General features: G+C 48.6%; 1 protein-coding gene across 1 annotated transcript; it reads left to right on the top strand.

The window, feature by feature from the left end:
* The first annotated feature begins 155 nt into the window (after window positions 1–155).
* tm9sf2 (transmembrane 9 superfamily member 2) lies at window positions 156–10750 on the top strand. The gene is made up of 17 exons (XM_079729302.1): window positions 156–440; window positions 1153–1220; window positions 2509–2602; window positions 2780–2907; window positions 3768–3897; window positions 4124–4248; window positions 4892–5003; window positions 5513–5592; window positions 5801–5909; window positions 7109–7241; window positions 7762–7881; window positions 8164–8221; window positions 8533–8692; window positions 8987–9138; window positions 9281–9392; window positions 10012–10183; window positions 10350–10750. The coding sequence occupies exons 1-17, from the start codon at window positions 291–293 to the stop codon at window positions 10415–10417; spliced, it is 1971 nt and encodes a 656-aa protein (XP_079585428.1). The 5' UTR covers window positions 156–290; the 3' UTR covers window positions 10418–10750.
* Window positions 10751–19668: the final 8918 nt, after the last annotated feature.

Here is a 19668-nt window from a genome sequence, read left to right as displayed (position 1 = left end):
TGATAATATACAATAAATATTATAAATACAATAACTGTTCGGCAACCTTGACGTAAAATAAAATGGTATGTAGTTGATCTATTATCAAAACAACATCTGGCTCCAGTATCCCACAATGCATCTCCCCGGAAGCGAGTGAGTGCGACGCCGCAGATGACGTGTCGGGTTCCGGGCAGAAAGCGGCTGATGGTCGCTGTCAGGACGGTCCTCTGATCACTACCGAACTTCGTCCCACCGGACCCGCAGCATCCCCCGAGAAGAGGCGTCGCTCCCCCCCGCTGCGCAGCACCATGAGCGCCCGGTCCGCTCTGCGCGGCCCCCTACTGGTTCTCTGGGTTCTGTCACAGGGGGTTCTAGGGTTCTACCTCCCGGGTCTGGCGCCCGTCAGCTTCTGCGAGCGTGCGGAGTTGGACAACGGAAACGCGGTTCCGGACTGCAAGGTAGGATGACCGGGGGGGCACCGCGGGTTGCTATCGGCGCGGAGAGGTGGTCTTGGTTGTGAGTCAGAAGCCGGAGGTAGCGCTGCTTATAGCAGGAGGGCGCTGCTGGGTAGCTTAGCAGCAATGCTACCGCTCAGTACTGGCTGCTAGGCTATCTGCTATCAGCCTAGCAGGCAGTGCTGAGGCAGTCCTTAAGTGTGTGAGAGAGTAGGTTATTGTGTTGGTACTGATCGTTCCTATGTCGCAAACATCCCTGCCAACTATTGTTATTGCCGTGTTTGTGTTGTATTTATCTCAAGTTGTATTATTTCTTGTATACGTATCTTCTTTACTAACTCGCACAGTTGTTGCCTTCTGCTCTGACACCTGGACAGACCGTGGTGGTGTTTACACCTTCACTCTAGTGTGGTGGATGCATGAACGGTCTTTTTACCAGACTGGCAGACTTCCAGCTCCACTTGTAAAGTAGCTGTAGACCGGCAGCTATGAAATTTAGTGAGAAAATGATACGTTACTATTGAAATGGCAACGAGATCATCTTCCAATTGATATTTGTCGTAAGTATTAAAATGACGTCCAGGTTTTTGATAAAACTATTGATCCGATCTACATGATCCATCCATAATAGGAGGGTCTTTCCCAGGTGCCTCCTCAGTGTGTGTGTGTTTGTGTTAAAAGCCCTGATGTGTTTGTTGTTGCGTGTCTTTTCCAGTCTTCCATCGAGCTGTTTGTGAACCGGCTGGATTCGGTGGAGTCGGTCCTACCTTATGAGTACACTGCGTGAGTACACAGGCATCGGAATCTCTCCTCGAAACACGGTGATGCAGAGAGAGATGTGTTCCCTGTCTTAACCGGCCAGCTGTGCAACAGATGAGGACCACCACTGTCTATATGTTTACGTTTACATTCAGGGCATTTAGCAGATGCTTTTATCCAAAGCGACTTACAATAAGTACATTATTGTGGCTGTTGGGACAGTAAGGATGTTCATAGAACCAAGTGACAAGCATGAACAATATCTAGGTTAACCCATTCCCCGTATACAACAAAGATAGCTAGGATAAGACACTACACAATGCTAAGTACTATTTTTGAAGTGCCAGGACGTACAACATACAATAAGTATGTACATTAAGTGGCAGGACGTACAACATACAGTAAGTGTGTACATTAAGTGTCAGGACGTACAACAGACAATATGTGTGTACATTAAGTGCCAGGAAGTACAACATAGAGTAAGTGTATACATAAGTGCCAGGACATACAATATGTATGTACATTAAGTGCAAGGACGTACAGCATACAATAAGTGCGTAAGAGGGGTGTGTGAGCATTGAGTGACGTGCCTGGCTCAGACGTCAGCGGTCCTCCTCCAATGCAGAGCTGCAGGGGGCGTGTCAGACACGTTTCTGTGACACGTCACCTTGTGGTGTCCGGTGTCTGGATCTGCAACCTAAGCCGATGCTTTGTTCACCGGTCAACCTCGGGGCGACGTCTGGGAGGTCAGGCCCAGTAAACCTGAGATCTGTGTTGAGGAGTGAATTTATATCAGGGATGTTTTGAAAACGGACCATCCACTGAGAAGGTTGTGAGTGTGTTGGGATGTTGATGTTCAGTGTTTAGATACACTTGAAATTAAAAACAGATTCACCGTGAATAATAATCACATATTGATGGATCATGGATAGAGATGTTCCGATAACATTTTTTCCTTTCCGATTCCTGAACTTGGGTATCGGCCAATACCGAGTATAAACCGATACAGCATCTAGCATTGTACCAACTGACAGCACTTGTTCTTATTGAAGGGTTCTCTTACGATGACCCCAATGTATAATATCTAAAATATTGTATTTTAGGCAGTATCGGATGAATTTCCGATACTGGTATCAGTATCGGAACATCTCTAATCATGGACGAGACTTATCAATCAATGCGATGCTAATGATTGGTACTCGTTGAGCGGCCCCAGCCGTGACCTGATGGTTGTTTCTGAACCACGACTGAGGCTCCCTAACGATGTGAACACGGTGTGTTTATCGTCTGTTTCCGTGGTTTCCTCCTCCAGCTTCGACTTCTGTGCGATGGATGCGGAGAAGCGGCCGTCGGAGAACCTGGGCCAGGTGCTGTTCGGGGAGCGGATCGAACCCTCGCCCTACAAGGTACCGCGGGGGGGCTGGGGTCATGACTGCCAGGGGAGGGGGGAAGGGGCTAGTCGGGGGGGGGCAGTCCCCCGCTGAGGAACAATATACGTATTGATGCATATACGAATGGAAACCCCTTTAATGAAGAAATTCACGGCCGCCCTGACTTCTGCACCTTTTGGTTCTTGGCTTCAGTTTACCTTCAAGAAGTCTGAGAAGTGCATCCCTGTGTGCACCAAGAAATACAACACCAACCTGCCCACGGACAAGAGCTACATGGACTTCCTGAAGAAGGGCATGCTGCTCAATTATCAGCACCACTGGTAGGACGCACACGCACACACACACACATACACACAGGCACAAACACAGGCACGCACGTCTGCACACACAGGCACAAACACAGGCACACACACACACACAAACACAGGCACAGGCACGTACACACACAGGCACGCATGGTCAAACACACAGGCACACACACAAACAGCCTTGAACGCCCGCACACACCACAGGCACACATACACAAACAGGCATGGTCGCTCACACACACACACGAACACAGGCACGCATACACACACACACATACACAGGCATGCATGCACGCACGCACGCACATCACACCCCCAACCGGTTCTCTAAACAAGCCATAATCTCTTTTCTTGGATTGGTTTAAACCCCGTCGAGAGAAGGGGAAATTGAACCACAATAAACAAAGAGATATTAGTTCCGCACTCGTGACGGCTCTGAATCACAGGCCTGCACCAAAGTGCGGTCAACACTGGACTTTGGCTGTTATTCTATTATCCTAGTGTCATTCACCATGTTTTGAACTGTTTCTATGATAATACACTGTAGTTGACCATGTTATGAACTGTTTGGGGAATTAGCCATTTTTAGTTTGTATATTTGTATATTGTGTATTGGCATACTTAGTCAGAGGTATGTAGAAATAGATGAATTCACAACTTTGGTTAAGGTATATTGACTATTGATATGCCGTCATTAGAGTAGATTCCATTAGGAAAAGCTGTGTTTTTTGGCTATACATATATGCAAATATATACCAGTCACCTCTAGGAGGCAATAGGGAGCAGTTCTAGGATCTGTTCTGTGTGTGTAGATAGATATTTCTATGCATTACATTTCAAAGCTGTGTGTGTGTGTGTGTGTGTGTGTGTAGGATTGTGGACAACATGCCCGTCACCTGGTGCTACGATGTGGAGGAGGGGCAGAAGTTCTGTAATCCCGGCTTCCCTATTGGCTGCTACGTCACGGAGGGGGGCCAGCCCAAGGACGCCTGCGTGGTCAACGTGAGAGATGCACTAACACACACAGTTGGACTACACCATTAAACCACTGCTTCTTCCCGACAGCATAAGGTCCAATGTATTTCCCAAAGATGAACAGATATATTTTCTATCCATCATTTGGCTTTAAAACAAACAAGCCTCATTCAACTACACATCATTTGACACACGATGTCTGTCAAAGGCGATAACCTCCTTGGGTTCCTGAAGGTCTGCTCGTGTGTTTCAGTCGGACTTCAGTGAGAGGGACACCTTCTACATCTTCAACCACGTGGACATCACCATCCACTACCACGTGGTGGAGACCGGGAAGCTAGGGGCCCGGCTGGTGGCCGCCAAGATGGAGCCCCGCAGGTAGCCCGCTAGCCTAGCAGCTAACCAGATAGCCTAACAGCTAACCAGATGGCTAGCAGCTAACCAGATAGCCTAGCAGCTAGTCTAGAAGTTAACCAGTTAGCCTAGCAGCTAACCAGATAGCCTAGCAGCTAGCCTAGCAGTTGACAAGCTAGTATATAAGCTAACCAGCTGGCTTAGCAGCTAACCAGCTAGCGTAGCAGCTAACCAGCTAGCCTAGCAGCAAGCATAGCAGTTAACCACATAGCTCAGCAGCGAGCAAGATAGCCTAGCAGCTTACTAGCTAGCCTAGCAGCTTACTAGCTAGCCTAACAGCTTACAAGTTAGCCTAGTAGCTAACCAGCTATCCCAGGAGCTAACCAGCTATTCCAGGAGCTAACAAGCTAGGCTAGGGGTTATCAGCTATGCTAGGTGGTAACTTCCTAGCAGCTAAACAGCTACACCAGCTAGGAGCTAACCAACTAGGCTAGTGGTCTAACAGCTAGCTAACTAATTAGTCTAGGAGTTCACTAGCTAGTCTAAAGGGTTACCAACTAGTCTTGAGGGCAACTAACTAGGCAAGGGGCTAACCGGCTAGCTTAGGAGCTAAACGGCTAGCCTGTTAGTTCTGAGGAATGACTTTTTCCCTTCTCCTCTGCCGTAGCTATAAGCACACCAATGCTGACGCCCCTGACTGCCAGGGCGGCCCGATGTTCATCAAAAACAAGGACTCTGGGGAAATGAACATACCGTACACCTACAGCATTGAGTTTGTGGTAGGTCACCCTCTGATGAGGTCACCTGCAGAACGTCTCACCGCTCAGATGAGCTCCTCAGTGATGTAGGGCCAGTCGAAGCACCGAGTTAGGACGACTTTATTACCAAACGATAGCATTGCTGGTACTATAGCAACGATGGTGATAACACCAGAGGGAGTGTTAGATGGCAGGTAGTCATGGAAACAGTTGAAGTGATAACACCAGATGGAGTGATAGATGGTTGTCATGGTAACAGTAGATGCGGTTTTGGATGGTAGTCATGGTTACAGTTGAATTGATGACACCAGATGGAGTGTTAGATGGTAGTCGAGGTTACAGTTGATGGGTGGTCGATGGTAGTCTTGGTAACACTAGATGGAGTGTTACATTGTAGCCATGGTTACAGTTGAGGTGATAACAGCAGATGGAGTGTTAGATCGTAGTGATGGTAACAGTAGACTGTAGTCATGGCAACAGTTGGATGGTTGATGATGATGATGATGCGCGGTCTTTTTCCTCCTCCTCAGGAGGACAAGAAGATCCGCTGGGCCTCTAGGTGGGACTACATCCTGGAGTCCATGCCCCACACCAACATCCAGTGGTTCAGGTAGCGCAAACACACACACACACACACACACACACACACACAGTAACCCACAGTAACACACTCACAGACACACGACACACACACTGAACATGGTGAAAGTCATCCTTCACTTCAAGTAGACGTGCAAACTTAAGATGTAGCTATGACACGAGCAGGCTTAGAGGGGGGTCCACAAGCGGCCCTGACTGTGTGGTGTGTTGTGTCGCAGCATCATGAACTCCCTGGTGATTGTGCTGTTCCTCTCGGGCATGGTGGCGATGATTATGCTGAGGACGCTCCACAAGGACATCGCCCGCTACAACCAGATGGACTCGGTGGTACGTAGCCCCCGCTGCGTCTGCTGCTGCTAATGCTACGTAGCCCCCGCTGCGTCTGCTGCTGCTAATGCTACGTAGCCCCCGCTGCGTCTGCTGCTGCTAATGCTACGTAGCCCCCGCTGCGTCTGCTGCTGCTAATGCTACGTAGCCCCCGCTGCGTCTGCTGCTGCTAATGCTACGTAGCCCCCGCTGCGTCTGCTGCTGCTAATGCTACGTAGCCCCCGCTGCGTCTGCTGCTGCTAATGCTACGTAGCCCCCGCTGCGTCTGCTGCTGCTAATGCTACGTAGCCCCCGCTGCGTCTGCTGCTGCTAATGCTACGTAGCCCCCGCTGCGTCTGCTGCTGCTAATGCTACGTAGCCCCCGCTGCGTCTGCTGCTGCTAATGCTACGTAGCCCCCGCTGCGTCTGCTGCTGCTAATGCTACGTAGCCCCCGCTGCGTCTGCTGCTTCTAATGCTACGTAGCCCTCGCTGCGTCTGCTGCTGCTAATGCTACGTAGCCCCCCGCTGCGTCTGCTGCTGCTAATGATACGTAGCCCCCCGCTGCGTCTGCTGCTGCTAATGCTACGTAGCCCCCGCTGCGTCTGATGCTGCTAATGCTACGTAGCCCCCGCTGCGTCTGCTGCTGCTAATGCTACGTAGCCCCCGCTGCGTCTGCTGCTGCTAATGCTACGTAGCCCCCGCTGCGTCTGCTGCTGCTAATGCTACGTAGCCCCCGCTGCGTCTGCTGGTGCTGTTGCTACGTAGCCCTCTCTGAGTCTGCTACATGTGCTGATGCTACTTAGCCATCTCAGTCTATGCTACATGCGCTAATGATGCTTGGCCCTCTGACTGCTACCTGTGTTGCTGCATAACACTGCATAACTCCTGCATAAATCTCTATCTGCTTCATGCTAAATCTAGACAATATCGAACAGCTAGACCGGCTAGGAGCTAACCAACTAGGCTAGTGTTTGCTTTATGCTAACTGTCTGTATCTGCCTCATGCTAACTCTCTGTGTTTGCTACATGTTAGCAGCTCCCATGAAACCGCAGTGCAGCATACTGCTAGTGAAGCTACTCTCTGTGCACCGATCAGTGTGACACATGAATCAAATGACTCACATCACATGATCCACATCACATGACCCACATTACATGATCAGTCACATTCCATATTCAGGAAGTAAACAATTGTGTGTGTGTGTGTGTGTGTGTGAAGGAGGATGCCCAGGAGGAGTTTGGCTGGAAGCTGGTCCACGGAGACGTCTTCCGGCCCCCTAGGAAGGGCATGCTGCTCTCTGTGTTCCTGGGCTCGGGGACCCAGATCTTCATCATGACCTTCGTCACACTCTGTGAGTCTGGGGCAACGTCCCAACACTTTGTCCTCTCCCTATGGCTCCCCCTGGGGTAGTCAGCTGGAGGTCTGGAGTCAGAAGCCGTTCAGGTTTTCATTGCCAACCTGATACGATGTCCCAGTAACCTGGGAATCCAGCAATGTTATCATGATTGGAATGTTGTTTAATGAACAAAAGGGTTCTATCATTTATTCGTGATTATAATGTATGGGGGTGTCTTACTCTATCAAGAGTAAGACACCTCCTACACACTGGACTACTGTAGTGAGTGTGTGTCTGCCGCCCTCTATGAGCCAATCTCGGTACTGCTGAAACTCGTGATGAGTCTAAACAGAGGTCAAACACATAGATCGATGTTACTGTAATGTTTAATATTAATGATTAACAGTGTGGGCTTTTATTGGTTTGAATTGCAGTCACTACTACAGTATGACTTTGTTACTATCCAACCAAAGAAACCACACACTGAGCTGTGTGTGTGTGTGTGTGTGTGTGTGTGTGTGTGTCCCCCCTCCAGTCTTCGCCTGCCTGGGCTTCCTGTCCCCTGCTAACCGCGGGGCCCTGATGACGTGCGCCGTGGTGCTCTGGGTGCTGCTGGGGACCCCCGCCGGCTACGTGGCCGCACGCTTCTACAAGTGTAAGAGCACCCCCCGCGGTCACTGGGAGGGGGTCACTGGGAGGGGGTCACTGGGAGGGGGTCACTGGGAGGCGGTGACTGGGAGGCGGTGACTGGGAGGCGGTGACTGGGAGGTCTACTGTGTGGTCACTGATCACCCACAGCAGAGAGAGAGGAGAAACCTGTAGAGGCAGGTTGTGACCGCAGGAACTGCAACTCTAGTGTGTAGAAAATGTGGGCCTATACATTTAGTTTGGCTTCCTGTTAACCACATCCTGTTTTTCTTGTCTCACGGTCTTCCAGCGTTCGGAGGAGAGAAGTGGAAGACCAACGTGCTGCTCACCGCCTTCCTGTGTCCTGGGTAAGAATCTCCCTCTCTGTCTCTCTGTCTCTGTCTTTCCTTCATTCTTTCGTTCTTTCTTTAATGTCTCTCAGGAAGTCATATCGACACGGTTGAAGATAACATCAACTTTTGAATGTCTGAATCTTCATGAGGGCAGCTGAAGTGACTTAAGTCGCTCCAGCTTCATGTGGCTTAATGCTCCGTTTGCGCATCAATGACCGATAGTATGTCTGATGGCACAGAAAACCAGGCGTAGCTCCGCCCCTTTCAGGGTTTGGTTTAATCCAAGGTGTGTGTGTGTGTGTGTGTGTGTGTGTGTGTGTCTGCAGGGTGGTGTTTGCGGACTTCTTCCTGATGAACCTGATCCTGTGGTGGGAGGGGTCTTCGGCAGCCATGCCCTTTGGGACGCTGGTGGCCATCTTGGCTCTGTGGTTCTGCATCTCCGTCCCGCTCACCTTCATCGGGGCGTACTTCGGCTTCAAGAGAACGGTGAGGACGCACGCGTCAACACAACCTCACACACATAAACCCACACACGTCAACACAACCTCACACTCACCTACAAACACAAGTAAAAACAACCTCACACACACACCCACCTACGCACACAACTAAACACAACCTTAAACAAAACCTCAAACACACAATCACCTTAACACACACTGGCACACACACTACTTCACAGGAGATGAGAAGTCAGTTAACACACGCCTCTTCATCTTAATAACCATAACCCGATGGCTGGCTGTTGTTGAGTGAGGTCTTCTCTGATTGGTCGAGCAGGGGATCGAGCACCCGGTGCGGACCAATCAGATCCCGCGTCAGATCCCGGAGCAGTCGTTCTACACCAAGCCCCTTCCCGGCATCGTCATGGGGGGCATCCTGCCCTTTGGCTGCATCTTCATCCAGCTCTTCTTCATCCTCAACTCCATCTGGTGAGGGCTCTCAGCCAATAAGGATTCAGAGGTCAAAGACGAGGGACCAGTCAGAGGCTCAGTCTACAGGTTTCTCATTTGATTAATTTTGTTTTAATGATTAATGATGGGTTCTTTTTAACGTGTGCGTGTGTGTCGTCAGGTCTCACCAGATGTACTACATGTTCGGCTTCCTCTTCCTCGTCTTCATCATCCTGGTCATCACCTGCTCCGAGGCCACCATCCTCCTCTGCTACTTCCACCTGTGTGCCGAGGTAGGTCAAAGGTCACCCCGGGTCAAATCCTCGCTGGACTGTGGAAGCAACTAGTTCACGAAACCAACGTCTATTCTCGTTCATTACGTCGTAGTTTTACCGACGTCTGGCCTCCTTCGTCCAATCACATTGTAGTTTTACCCAGAGTGCACTGCTTCATATGTGTGTTATGGAAACATTGTGGTTTAAAACATTAAACAACATGTTATTTGATTGACAGGACTACAAGTTTTGTGTGTTTTGATTGACAGGAATACTTGTGCTCTGTGTTTTGATTGACAGGACTACATGTGATGTGTTTTGATTGACATCTGTGTTTTGATTGACAGGACTACATGTTATGTGTTGTGGTTGCAGCTCTGTGTTTTCATTGACAGGACTAGATGCTCTGAGTTGTGATTGACAGCTCTGTGTTTAGATTGACAGGACTATATGTCATGTGTTTTTAATTGACGGCTCTGTGTTTTGGTTGACAGGACTACATGTGATGTGTTTTGATGGACAACTCTGTTTTGATTGACAGGACTACATGTGATGTGTTTTGATAGACAGCTCTGTGTTTGATTGACAGGACTACATGTGATGTGTTTTGATGGACAGCTCTGTGTTTGATTAACAGGACTACCACTGGCAGTGGCGCTCCTTCCTGACCAGCGGCTTCACCGCCGTCTACTTCCTGGTCTACGCCATCCACTACTTCCTGTCCAAGCTACAGATCACGGGATTGGCCAGCACCATCCTCTACTTTGGATACACCATGATCATGACTCTCATCTTCTTCCTCTTCACTGGTACTTTCTAACCCCTGCCTCCTCAATGACCCGTTTCTGTACTGTCTAACCCTCTCTCACTCTTTAGTTTCTAGATAAGGTCATTGGGAGCGTTTCTGTTTGGGTTCGAAGTGACTGAAGGCCCTTCCTGAAGTCCTCCTGACATTCTCCTGTGTTCCTCCTGAAGGTACCATCGGGTTCTTCGCCTGCTTCTGGTTCGTCACCAAGATCTACAGCGTGGTGAAGGTGGACTGAAGGCCCGCTGCCCTCCAGTGACGTGCTGCGAACCTGACCAACTCGACCAGACTAAGACCGGCTTTCCGCTCCTCATCTCAACCCCCCCCTCCCCCCGCCCCTCACCGTGACTCCTCCCACACCCTGAGCCACCCCCGGACCCCACGCTACACCGTCTCTGTTCCCATAGTTACTGAATACCCGGTCAGAGAGCGCCCTGACCGGATGACGTTGACATACAGTCGTAATTTTGTGTGTGTGTGTGTGTGGTTGTGTTCAGCCTGCGGGCGCTGGTCAGTGTTTTAACTGACCAGGGCGGCGCTGGACTCAACCTCCTGAGACGGAACTCCTCCTCCTCCTCCTCCTCTCCTCAGTTCTTCATGGCTCCTCTCCAGGACAGCTCCTAGCTCCCGCCCCCTACAGCAGCTCCTGGCCCCGCCCCATACTGCAGCTCCTGGCCACGTCCCCTACAGCAGCTCCTGGCCACGCCCCCTACAGCAGCTCCTGGCCACGCCCCCTACAGCAGCTCCTGGCCCCGCCCCCTACAGCAGCTCCTGGCCCCGCCCCATACAGCAGCTCCTGGCCCCGCCCCCTACAGCAGCTCCTGGCCACGCCCCCTACAGCAGCTCCTGGCCACGCCCCCTACTGCAGCTCCTGGCCACGCCCCCTACAACAGCTCCTGGCCCTGCCCCCTACAGCAGCTCCTGGCCACGCCCCCTACAGCAGCTCCTGGCCCTGCCCCCTACAGCAGCTCCTGGCCACGCCCCCTACAGCAGCTCCTGGTCCTGCCCCCTACAGCAGCTCCTGGCCCCGCCCCCTACAGCAGCTCCTGGCCCCGCCCCCTACAGCAGCTCCTGGCCCCGCCCCCTACAGCAGCTCCTGGCCCCGCCCCCTACAGCAGCTCCTGGCCCCGCCCCCTACAGCAGCTCCTGGCCCCGCCCCCTACAGCAGCTCCTGGCCACGCCCCCTACAGCAGCTCCTGGCCCTGCCCCCTACAGCAGCTCCTGGCCACGCCCCCTACAGCAGCTCCTGGTCCTGCCCCCTACAGCAGCTCCTGGCCACGCCCCCTACAGCAGCTCCTGGCCCCGCCCCCTACAGCAGCTCCTGGCCCCGCCCCCTACAGCAGCTCCTGGCCACGCCCCCTTCAGCAGCTCCTGGCCCCGCCACCTACAGAAGCTCCTGCTACATCCTGACACCGCGTCGTTGTCGCGTCTGCTGTGTGTAATAAAGTGGCTCCGCATGCACACCTTTTTATTTTCGGGTCGGGGTCTCTCCGGTGAAGAGGAGCTGGAGGCCAACGACTGATGGAACGGACACGAGGAGGTGAAGATGAGTTCTGGTGTTGGTGTCTGGGTTGGGTCGAGCTGGAAGAGGCTCCGAGGTCGTCTGACCGGTGCAACATTTCGGACGTGGATGAGATGATTCTTTGATGATAGTTTATTAGCGCTGGGAAGGGGGGGGGCGGTCTGGAGAAAGGGGAGGGGCTCGTTTGCACTTTTCCACCGGCAGCGTGGAATCGTTGATTTGTACATTCTCTGCTGTTTGTTTTCTAATGGGGGGGGGGGTGGGGGGGGCTGTTTCGGTTTCTTTGCTTGTATCTGGTGAGGCGTTCACTCGCTGTCTGTTATTTAATTTAAATGTTTCCTCGGTTCCATTTTATTTTCTTAATTGTCTTTCTTTTTTAACATGTGCGGTGTTGTGCCTCATCCTCCATCTCTTTGGAGGAGTGTACTCTCCCTCTCTCTCTCCCTTTTTCTCTCCCTCCCTCTCTTTCCCTCTCTCTCTTTCTCTTTCTCTCTCTTTCTCTCTTACACTCTCTGGGGCATGTAACCATGTCAACATGGCCGCCTCAAAAAACATGGCTGCCTGTATGTATTTGTGTGTGTGGTGGGGGGGAGGGGGATATGTATCAGCATCTGATCCATATCGATCGATTCCTGCATCAGATGGGTGTGCTTGGGCTCCGGACACGACTCTCGTCCTCTCTCCCTCCCTCCCTCTCTCTCTCTCTCTCTCTCTCTCTCTCTCTCTCTCTCTCTCTCTCTCTCTCTCTCTCTCTCTCTCTCTCTCTCTCTCTCTCTCTCTCTCTCTCTCTCTCTCTCTCTCTCTCTCTCTCTCTCTCTGATTCTCTCGCTCTCACTCTCTCACTCTTCATTTTTTCTTTACTTGTTAAAAAATTATAGAATGTAAAATGATATCGTAACAAAATAGAAATACAATAAAAGGGTTTGTTTTCCAGCAGGAGCCGAGAGTTGAATTTCTTTCTTAGCCCCTAGCCTGACCGGTCAGCATGGACTGGGGGGTTCTCAGACTGCTCTATAGAGCAGTAATGCAGAGTGCTCTATTGAAGCTGTAATTCAGAGTCCTCTACAGAGCAGTAATATAGAGCACTCTATACAAGCAGTAATATAGTGGCCTCTATAGAGCAGTGATGTAGTCCTCTATACAAGCAGTAATATAGTGGCCTCTATAGAGCAGTAATGTAGAGGCCTCTATAGTAATATAGAGTCCTCTCTAGAGCAGTGATATAGGGTAATCTATAGAGCAGTGATATAGAGTCCTCTATAGAGCAGTAATGCAGTCTTCTATAGAGCAGTGATATAGTCCTCTCTATAGAGCAGTGATATAGCGTCCTCTATAGAGCAGTGATATAGTCCTCTATAGAGCAGTGATGTAGAGTCCTCTATAGAGCAGTGATAGAGTCCTCTATAGAGCAGTGATAAGAGTCCTCTATAGAGCAGTGATATAGAGTCCTCTATAGAGCAGTGATATAGGGTCCTCTAAAGAGCATTGATATAGGGTCCTACAGAGCAGTGATGTAGAGCCCTCTATAAAGAGCAGTGATATAGGGTCCTCTATAGAGCAGTGATGTAGCATCCTCTATAAAGAGCAGTGATATAGAGTCCTCTATAGAGCAGTGATATAGGGTCCTCTATAGAGCAGTGATGTAGAGTCCTCTATAAAGAGCAGTGATATAGGGTCCTCTATAAAGCAGTAAAATAGAGTCCTCTCCATAGAGCAGTAATATAGTCTTCTATGTAGAGCAGTAATATAGAGTCCTAATAGAGCAGTATTATAGTCCTCTATAGAGCAGTAAAAGTCCTCTCTATAGAGCAGTAATATAGAGCCCTCTATAAAGCAGTAATGTAGAGCCCTCTATCGTACGGAACACTTGACTCACACAGGAGGGCAGACAATGGGTCTCTCTGAAGCCGTGTCCCGGTGGGGGGTGAGGCCATGGGGGGGACAGCCCGGGGGGGGGGGTCAGAGGGGTGAGGCCAGGGGGGAGGGCAGAGCAGGGGGTGAGGCCAGGGGAGGTGAGGCCAGGGGGGGAGGATAGAAGCCAGGGGGGGAGGGGACAGAGCAGGGGAGAAGGCCGGGGGGGGGGGGAAGACAGAGACCGCGAGGAGAGAGGAGGGGGCCACGTGATGGACTCCTGGTGTCTCTGTGTGCCCCCGTGTCTTGGACCCTCTGTCTGTCTGAGGCCCGCCCTCCGGTCCGAGGCCCTCCGGTCAGGCCTGAGGGGTCCTCGAGAAGGAAGGGGTCCGGTGGGTTGTCATCATTGGACGGACGAATCGGATGTCAGGGTCTTCATTTATGGAAGACTTTTCAGCGGGGTTACGTAACAAAAACCTGTGTGTGTGTGTGTGTGTGTGTGTGTGTGTGTGTGTGTGTGTGTGTGATGTTCCTTGTGCAGGACCGTCCTGTCTTTGATCACTCACATCGCTCCAGGCCATTCCTTCTCCCCCAAACACTCCCCCTTTCTCCCTCCCCTCTCCCACGCTCCCTCTCTATTTCAATCCCTCTCTCTCCTCCTCCTCTCTTTCAATCCCTCTCTCTCCTCCTCCTCTCTTTCAATCCCTCTCTCTCCCCCTTTTTTGTCACCCAAAAACATAATCCCTCACAATCCCCATCTCTCACTCCCTTTATCTTCCCCTTTTCTCTGACGAAAACCAAACTATCTCTCTCCCTCCTCTCTTCATCCCCCACTCTCTCCCCTACCTTTCCCTTCCTCCCCCTCTCTCTTCTCTCTCCCTCCCCCGTCTGTCTCCTATCCCTTCCTTCTCTCCTTTCTCTCTCCCCCTCTCCCCTCCCTCCACGTCTCTCTCTGTCTCCCCTTCCTCCCCCTCGTCTCTCTCCCCCCTCTCTCTCTCTTTACTTACACATCACCTATTCCCTCCAAGCTGTGGCGTCATGACGTTCTGAGCTGGCACTGTTTAAGACATGTCTTTCCCTTCCTTTTAACATTTCCAGCAAATACCAAGAAGTTTCTCAACAGAGACGTAATCAAATGACAGATAACAAACAGAATTCACTCATCCACAGCGTTACTTATTGATTGATTAATTTCAATAGTAGCATGATCCACCTCATGAGTCATGATTCAAAGCGTCTGTCTCCTCCTGCCTGGAGAGAGAGCTGGTGGCTTCAGGACACGTCGGCGGACCGGAGTCATGTGGTCTGTATTTAACGAGGCCGACATGGAACAGACGCAGGCTGTGCGCTACAGATGTGGGCCTCTCAGACTCTGCACCGACGGCATGGCGCTTCATTCTGTCTTCCTGTCTCTTTGAATCCCTGACGATTCTCTCGTCATCACACTCTGTTTTGTTTTTTTCTGCGCCAGCCCGCCCCGCGTTGAGCGAGTGGATCCTCAAATGCCCTGTCTGGTTCGTCTCGCAGACACACAGACTCACACACAGACGCGTGGATGCTAAATGTATTAATCATTTATTGGTGCTTGGCTATTATTCCTCTTTCTCCTCACGCCGCCCGGCAGCAGAGGGTGAACGCTCGGGTCCTGTGTTTGGTGAGGCGCTGGTCGGATTCCATTCAGGGTCTCCTGTTCAGCTCAGCAGGGGCTCTCAGCGGGGGAGCTGATTGGCTGACTGGCTCTTTCAACTTCTCGAGCCACGACACTCAACCACTCACTCACAGGGCGGGGGATAGAGGGAGAGAGAGAGAGAGAGAGAGAGAGGGAGAGAGAGAGGGAGGGAGAGAGAGAGAGAGAGAGAGAGAGAGAGAGATGGAGGGGTGGGGAGAGAGAGAGAGAGAGAGAGAGAGAGAGAGAGAGAGAGAGAGAGAGCTCTACAAGTTCCTGATCCAGAACTAAACTACAGGACCTTCAAACACAAGACACCATGGAACACAAAGCTTTCACTATTCCATGCTAGAATATACAAGGCCTGAGGTCGACTGCCTTTGGTCTGAAAAGCAGAAACCTAGACTTCATCAAGGAAATCCGAAATACAGACATTGTCATCCTCCAATAGACCTGGTGTAGAGGAGATGGTCCCATTGGCTGCCCTCTAAACTACAGAGAGCTGGTGGTACCATCCACCAAACTACCAGGGGTGAAACAAGGAAGAGAATCGGGAGGTATTTTAATTTGGTATTTAATTTAATCACTAGAATCCCCATACTACAACGAGGAAAGCTTCTATAGAGGAGGAGATCAACCACTTCCAGGCCAATGGTCATATTCTAATCTGTGGTGACCTCAACGCCAGGACGGGACAGGGGCCTGACACCATCAGCACACAGGGAGATAAACACCTACCAGGAGACGGGACCATCGCCTCCCCAAAGTGTCCTGCCAGATATAACTACGACAAAACCACAAACAAACATGGACTACAACTATTACAGCTGTGCCGCATCCAGGGACTGTACATGGTCAACAGTAGATCCCGCGGAGACCCCTATGGAAGATACACCTACAGCTCGGCAGTAGTACTGTAGATTATTTTATCACAGACCTTAGCCCTGGGTCTCTCAGAGCTTTCACAGTCAGCCCCTTGACACCAGTATCAGACCACAGCAAAATCACAGCCTTCCTACATAGACCAACACCTAACCAAGAGGCATTAAAACCAAACAAACTACACGCTATAAACAAATGCTATAGATGGAAGGAGAGCAGTGTCAAAACATATCAGAACACCATGAAGCAAAATCACATTCAGACACTTCTAGATAACTTCCTAGACCAAAACTTTCAGTGCAACAACGACGGGATCAACATGGCAGTAGAAAACCCTAACATATTTGACATCTCAGCCTTACAATCAAACCTGAAGGTGTCAAACAGTCAAACTAAGATCAAAAACAACTTTAACGATAAGTGGTTTGACGACAAATGAAAAAACACTAGGAAAAAATTGAGAAACCTGTCAAATCAGAAACATAGGGACCCAGACAACAACAATATCCGTCTCCATTATTATAAGACCTTAAAACAATACAGAAACACAATAAGAAGAAAAAGGGACCAACATGCTAGGAACCAGATAAACCAAATTGAGGAATCCATAGACTCAAACCATTTCTGGGAAAATTTGAGCAAACTTAACAAACAAAAACGGGAAGAATTAAGCATTCAAAATGGAGATTTATGGGTAAATCACTTCTCCAATCTCTTTGGCCCCATTGTAAAGAACAAAGAACAAACACATATACAAGATAAATTACAAACACTAGAATCAGTTATTAAAGATTATCAGAACCCACTAGACTCTCCAATCACATTAAAAGAACTACAGGGCAAAATAAGTTCTCTTAAACTAAAAAAGGCATGTGGTGTTGATGGTATTTTAAACAAAATGATTAAATATACAGATCTCAAATTCCAATTGGCAATTCTAAAACTGCTTAACACTGTTCTTAGCTCTGGGATCTTCCCCAATATTTGGAACCAAGGACTGATTAGCCCAATCCACAAAAGTGGAGATAAATTTGACCCTAATAACTACAGAGGGGTCTGTGTCAACAGCAACCTCTGTAAAATTCTATTTATGATTATGAATAGCAGACTCCTTAACTTCCTGACTGACAATAATGCAATAAGCAAAAACCAGATCGGCTTCTTACCAAATTATCGTACAATAGACCATATATTCACATTAAGAACCCTCATTGACCACCAAATAAAACAAAGCAAAAGCAAACTATTCTCCTGCTTTGTAGACTTTAAAAAAGCCTTTGACTCAATTTGGCATGATGCTCTGTTGTTTAAATTAATAGAAAGTGGTGTTGGAAGAAAAACTTACGAAATCATAAAGTTCATGTACACAAACAACAAATGTGCAGTTAAAATAGGAAAGAAACACACAGACTTCTTCCAACAAAGCCGGGGTGTGAGACAGGGATGCAGCTTGAGTCCAACCCTGTTCAACATATACATTAACCAACAAGCAAAGACATTAGAACAGTCTGCAGCCCCCGGCATAACACTGGTAGACACCAAAATCAAATGCTGTTTGCAGATGACCTGGTGTTGCTGTCCCCAACCAAAAAAGGCCTACAGCAGCACCTAGATCTTCTGCACAACTTCTCTCAAACCTGGACCCTAACAGTGAACTTTAGTAAAACCAAAATAATTAAATTTTAAAAAAACACCCAGCCTCAACAAATACACATTCCACCTAGACACTGTTACTCCAAAGCAAACAAAACATAAACATGAACGCCACAGGAAATTTCAACAAAGCTGTTAATGACCTGAGAGACAAGGCAAGGAGGGCATTTTATGCCATAAAAATAAATATCAAACTAGACATTAGTTTGATAATGCCCAATTAAGATCTGGCTAAAAATATTTGACGCTGTGATATTTGACGCCCATTGCGCTCTACGGCTGTGAAGTCTGGGGCCCACTCACCAATCAAGATTTTATAAAATGGGACAAACATCAAATTGAAACTCTTCATGCAGAATTCTGCAAATCTATTCTAAAAGTCCAAAGAAACACACCAAATAATGCCTGCAGAGCTGAATTAGGATGATATCCAATCGTTCAGAAGAGAGCCCTAAAATTTTATAACCACATTAAGGAAAGCGACAGCAACACACTCCACAACAAGGCTCTTACCCACAGAGAGCTACACCCAGAAAAGTGTCCCCTTAGCCAGCTTGTCCTGGGAATCTGTCCAACACACAACAACCAACACATCAGGCAAAACCAAATTATAAGAAAACAAAAGGAAAAGTATTTGGCACATTGGAAATAGTCCACCAAAAACCAGAGTAAATTGGCATGCTATTTGTCCCTCAACAGAGACTACACCGTGGCAGAATACCTGACCACCGTGACCAACCCAAAACTGAGGAAATCCTTGACCAGATGCAGAATCAGCGAACACAGCCAGGCCATCAAGAAGGGACGCCACAGACAGACCTGGCTCCCAAGGGAAGACAGACTGTGCTCCCACTGCACACACAACCAACTAGAGACAGAACTGCACTTCCTGACTTCCTGCCAGTCATACGAAGACATCAGGAATACACACTTCCCACGGATCACAAAGGCATGCAAGGACTTCAAAGACACTCCAGATGCTCACAAACTGCCATACCTGTTGGGAGAAATACAACAATGTGCGAACGCAGCAGCAAGATTCATCACCTGTTAAACTGTTGTGATGAGAGAAGGACCTCAAACTCACCACATCCCAATGGACTTACTCTGCACACAATAATTGCACTAATCCTCCGTAATGTAAATACTGTGTATTTAGAGTGTATCTTTAAATTATCTGTTTATACGAGATACTGTAATTTTTATAATTTTTATAATATCGCACATTTGACTTTTTAAAGTACTTTTACAGTATAACATTTGATATGTATAAATATTTTGTATTTAACGGTTCATACTTATTATTATTATTATTATTATAATATATACCTTACATTTTGACTTTTTATTTTATTGTTCACCAGCTTTGGCAATGCAAATGTATATTTCTCATGCCAATAAAGCTTTTTTGAATTGAATTGAGAGAGAGAGAGAGAGAGAGAGAGAGAGAGAGAGAGAGAGAGAGAGAGAGAGAGAGAGAGAGAGAGAGAGAGAGAGAGAACGAACACAAGCCAAAGAAGTCAGAAGCACACATTCATGGCAGAGAATGTGTTTGTTTTCCATCCAGAGTAATTCATTATATAAATAGATGTAAATCTATTAATAGTTATTGTGATGATTAGGCCTATATATAGGCTATTAATGCTATTAATGTTATTACTATTAATATTGAATCCTTAATAGACACAACTTAAAAGTGAGTTTAGTGTAAATGCTGCCTGAACAGCATCATACAAGGTCATCGATAGAATATCTAACTGGTCTAGTATTTACCCTCAAAGGATTGTATTAAATGAGTAATTAAAGGTTATTTTTAAGCCTGACTCTTTTCACATAATTTTCGGTACAAGGGATTAATGCTGACAAATCGTTTTGATATTGATCCAGTATTGACCATTACGAAGAACCGAATGTA

This window comes from Pollachius pollachius (genome assembly GCF_949987615.1).
Source record: "Pollachius pollachius genome assembly, chromosome: 2".
In the NCBI taxonomy this organism is placed as follows: domain Eukaryota; kingdom Metazoa; phylum Chordata; class Actinopteri; order Gadiformes; family Gadidae; genus Pollachius; species Pollachius pollachius.
The sequence above is the reverse complement of the archived record's forward strand: the minus strand, read 5'-3'. Positions and strand labels throughout refer to the sequence as shown.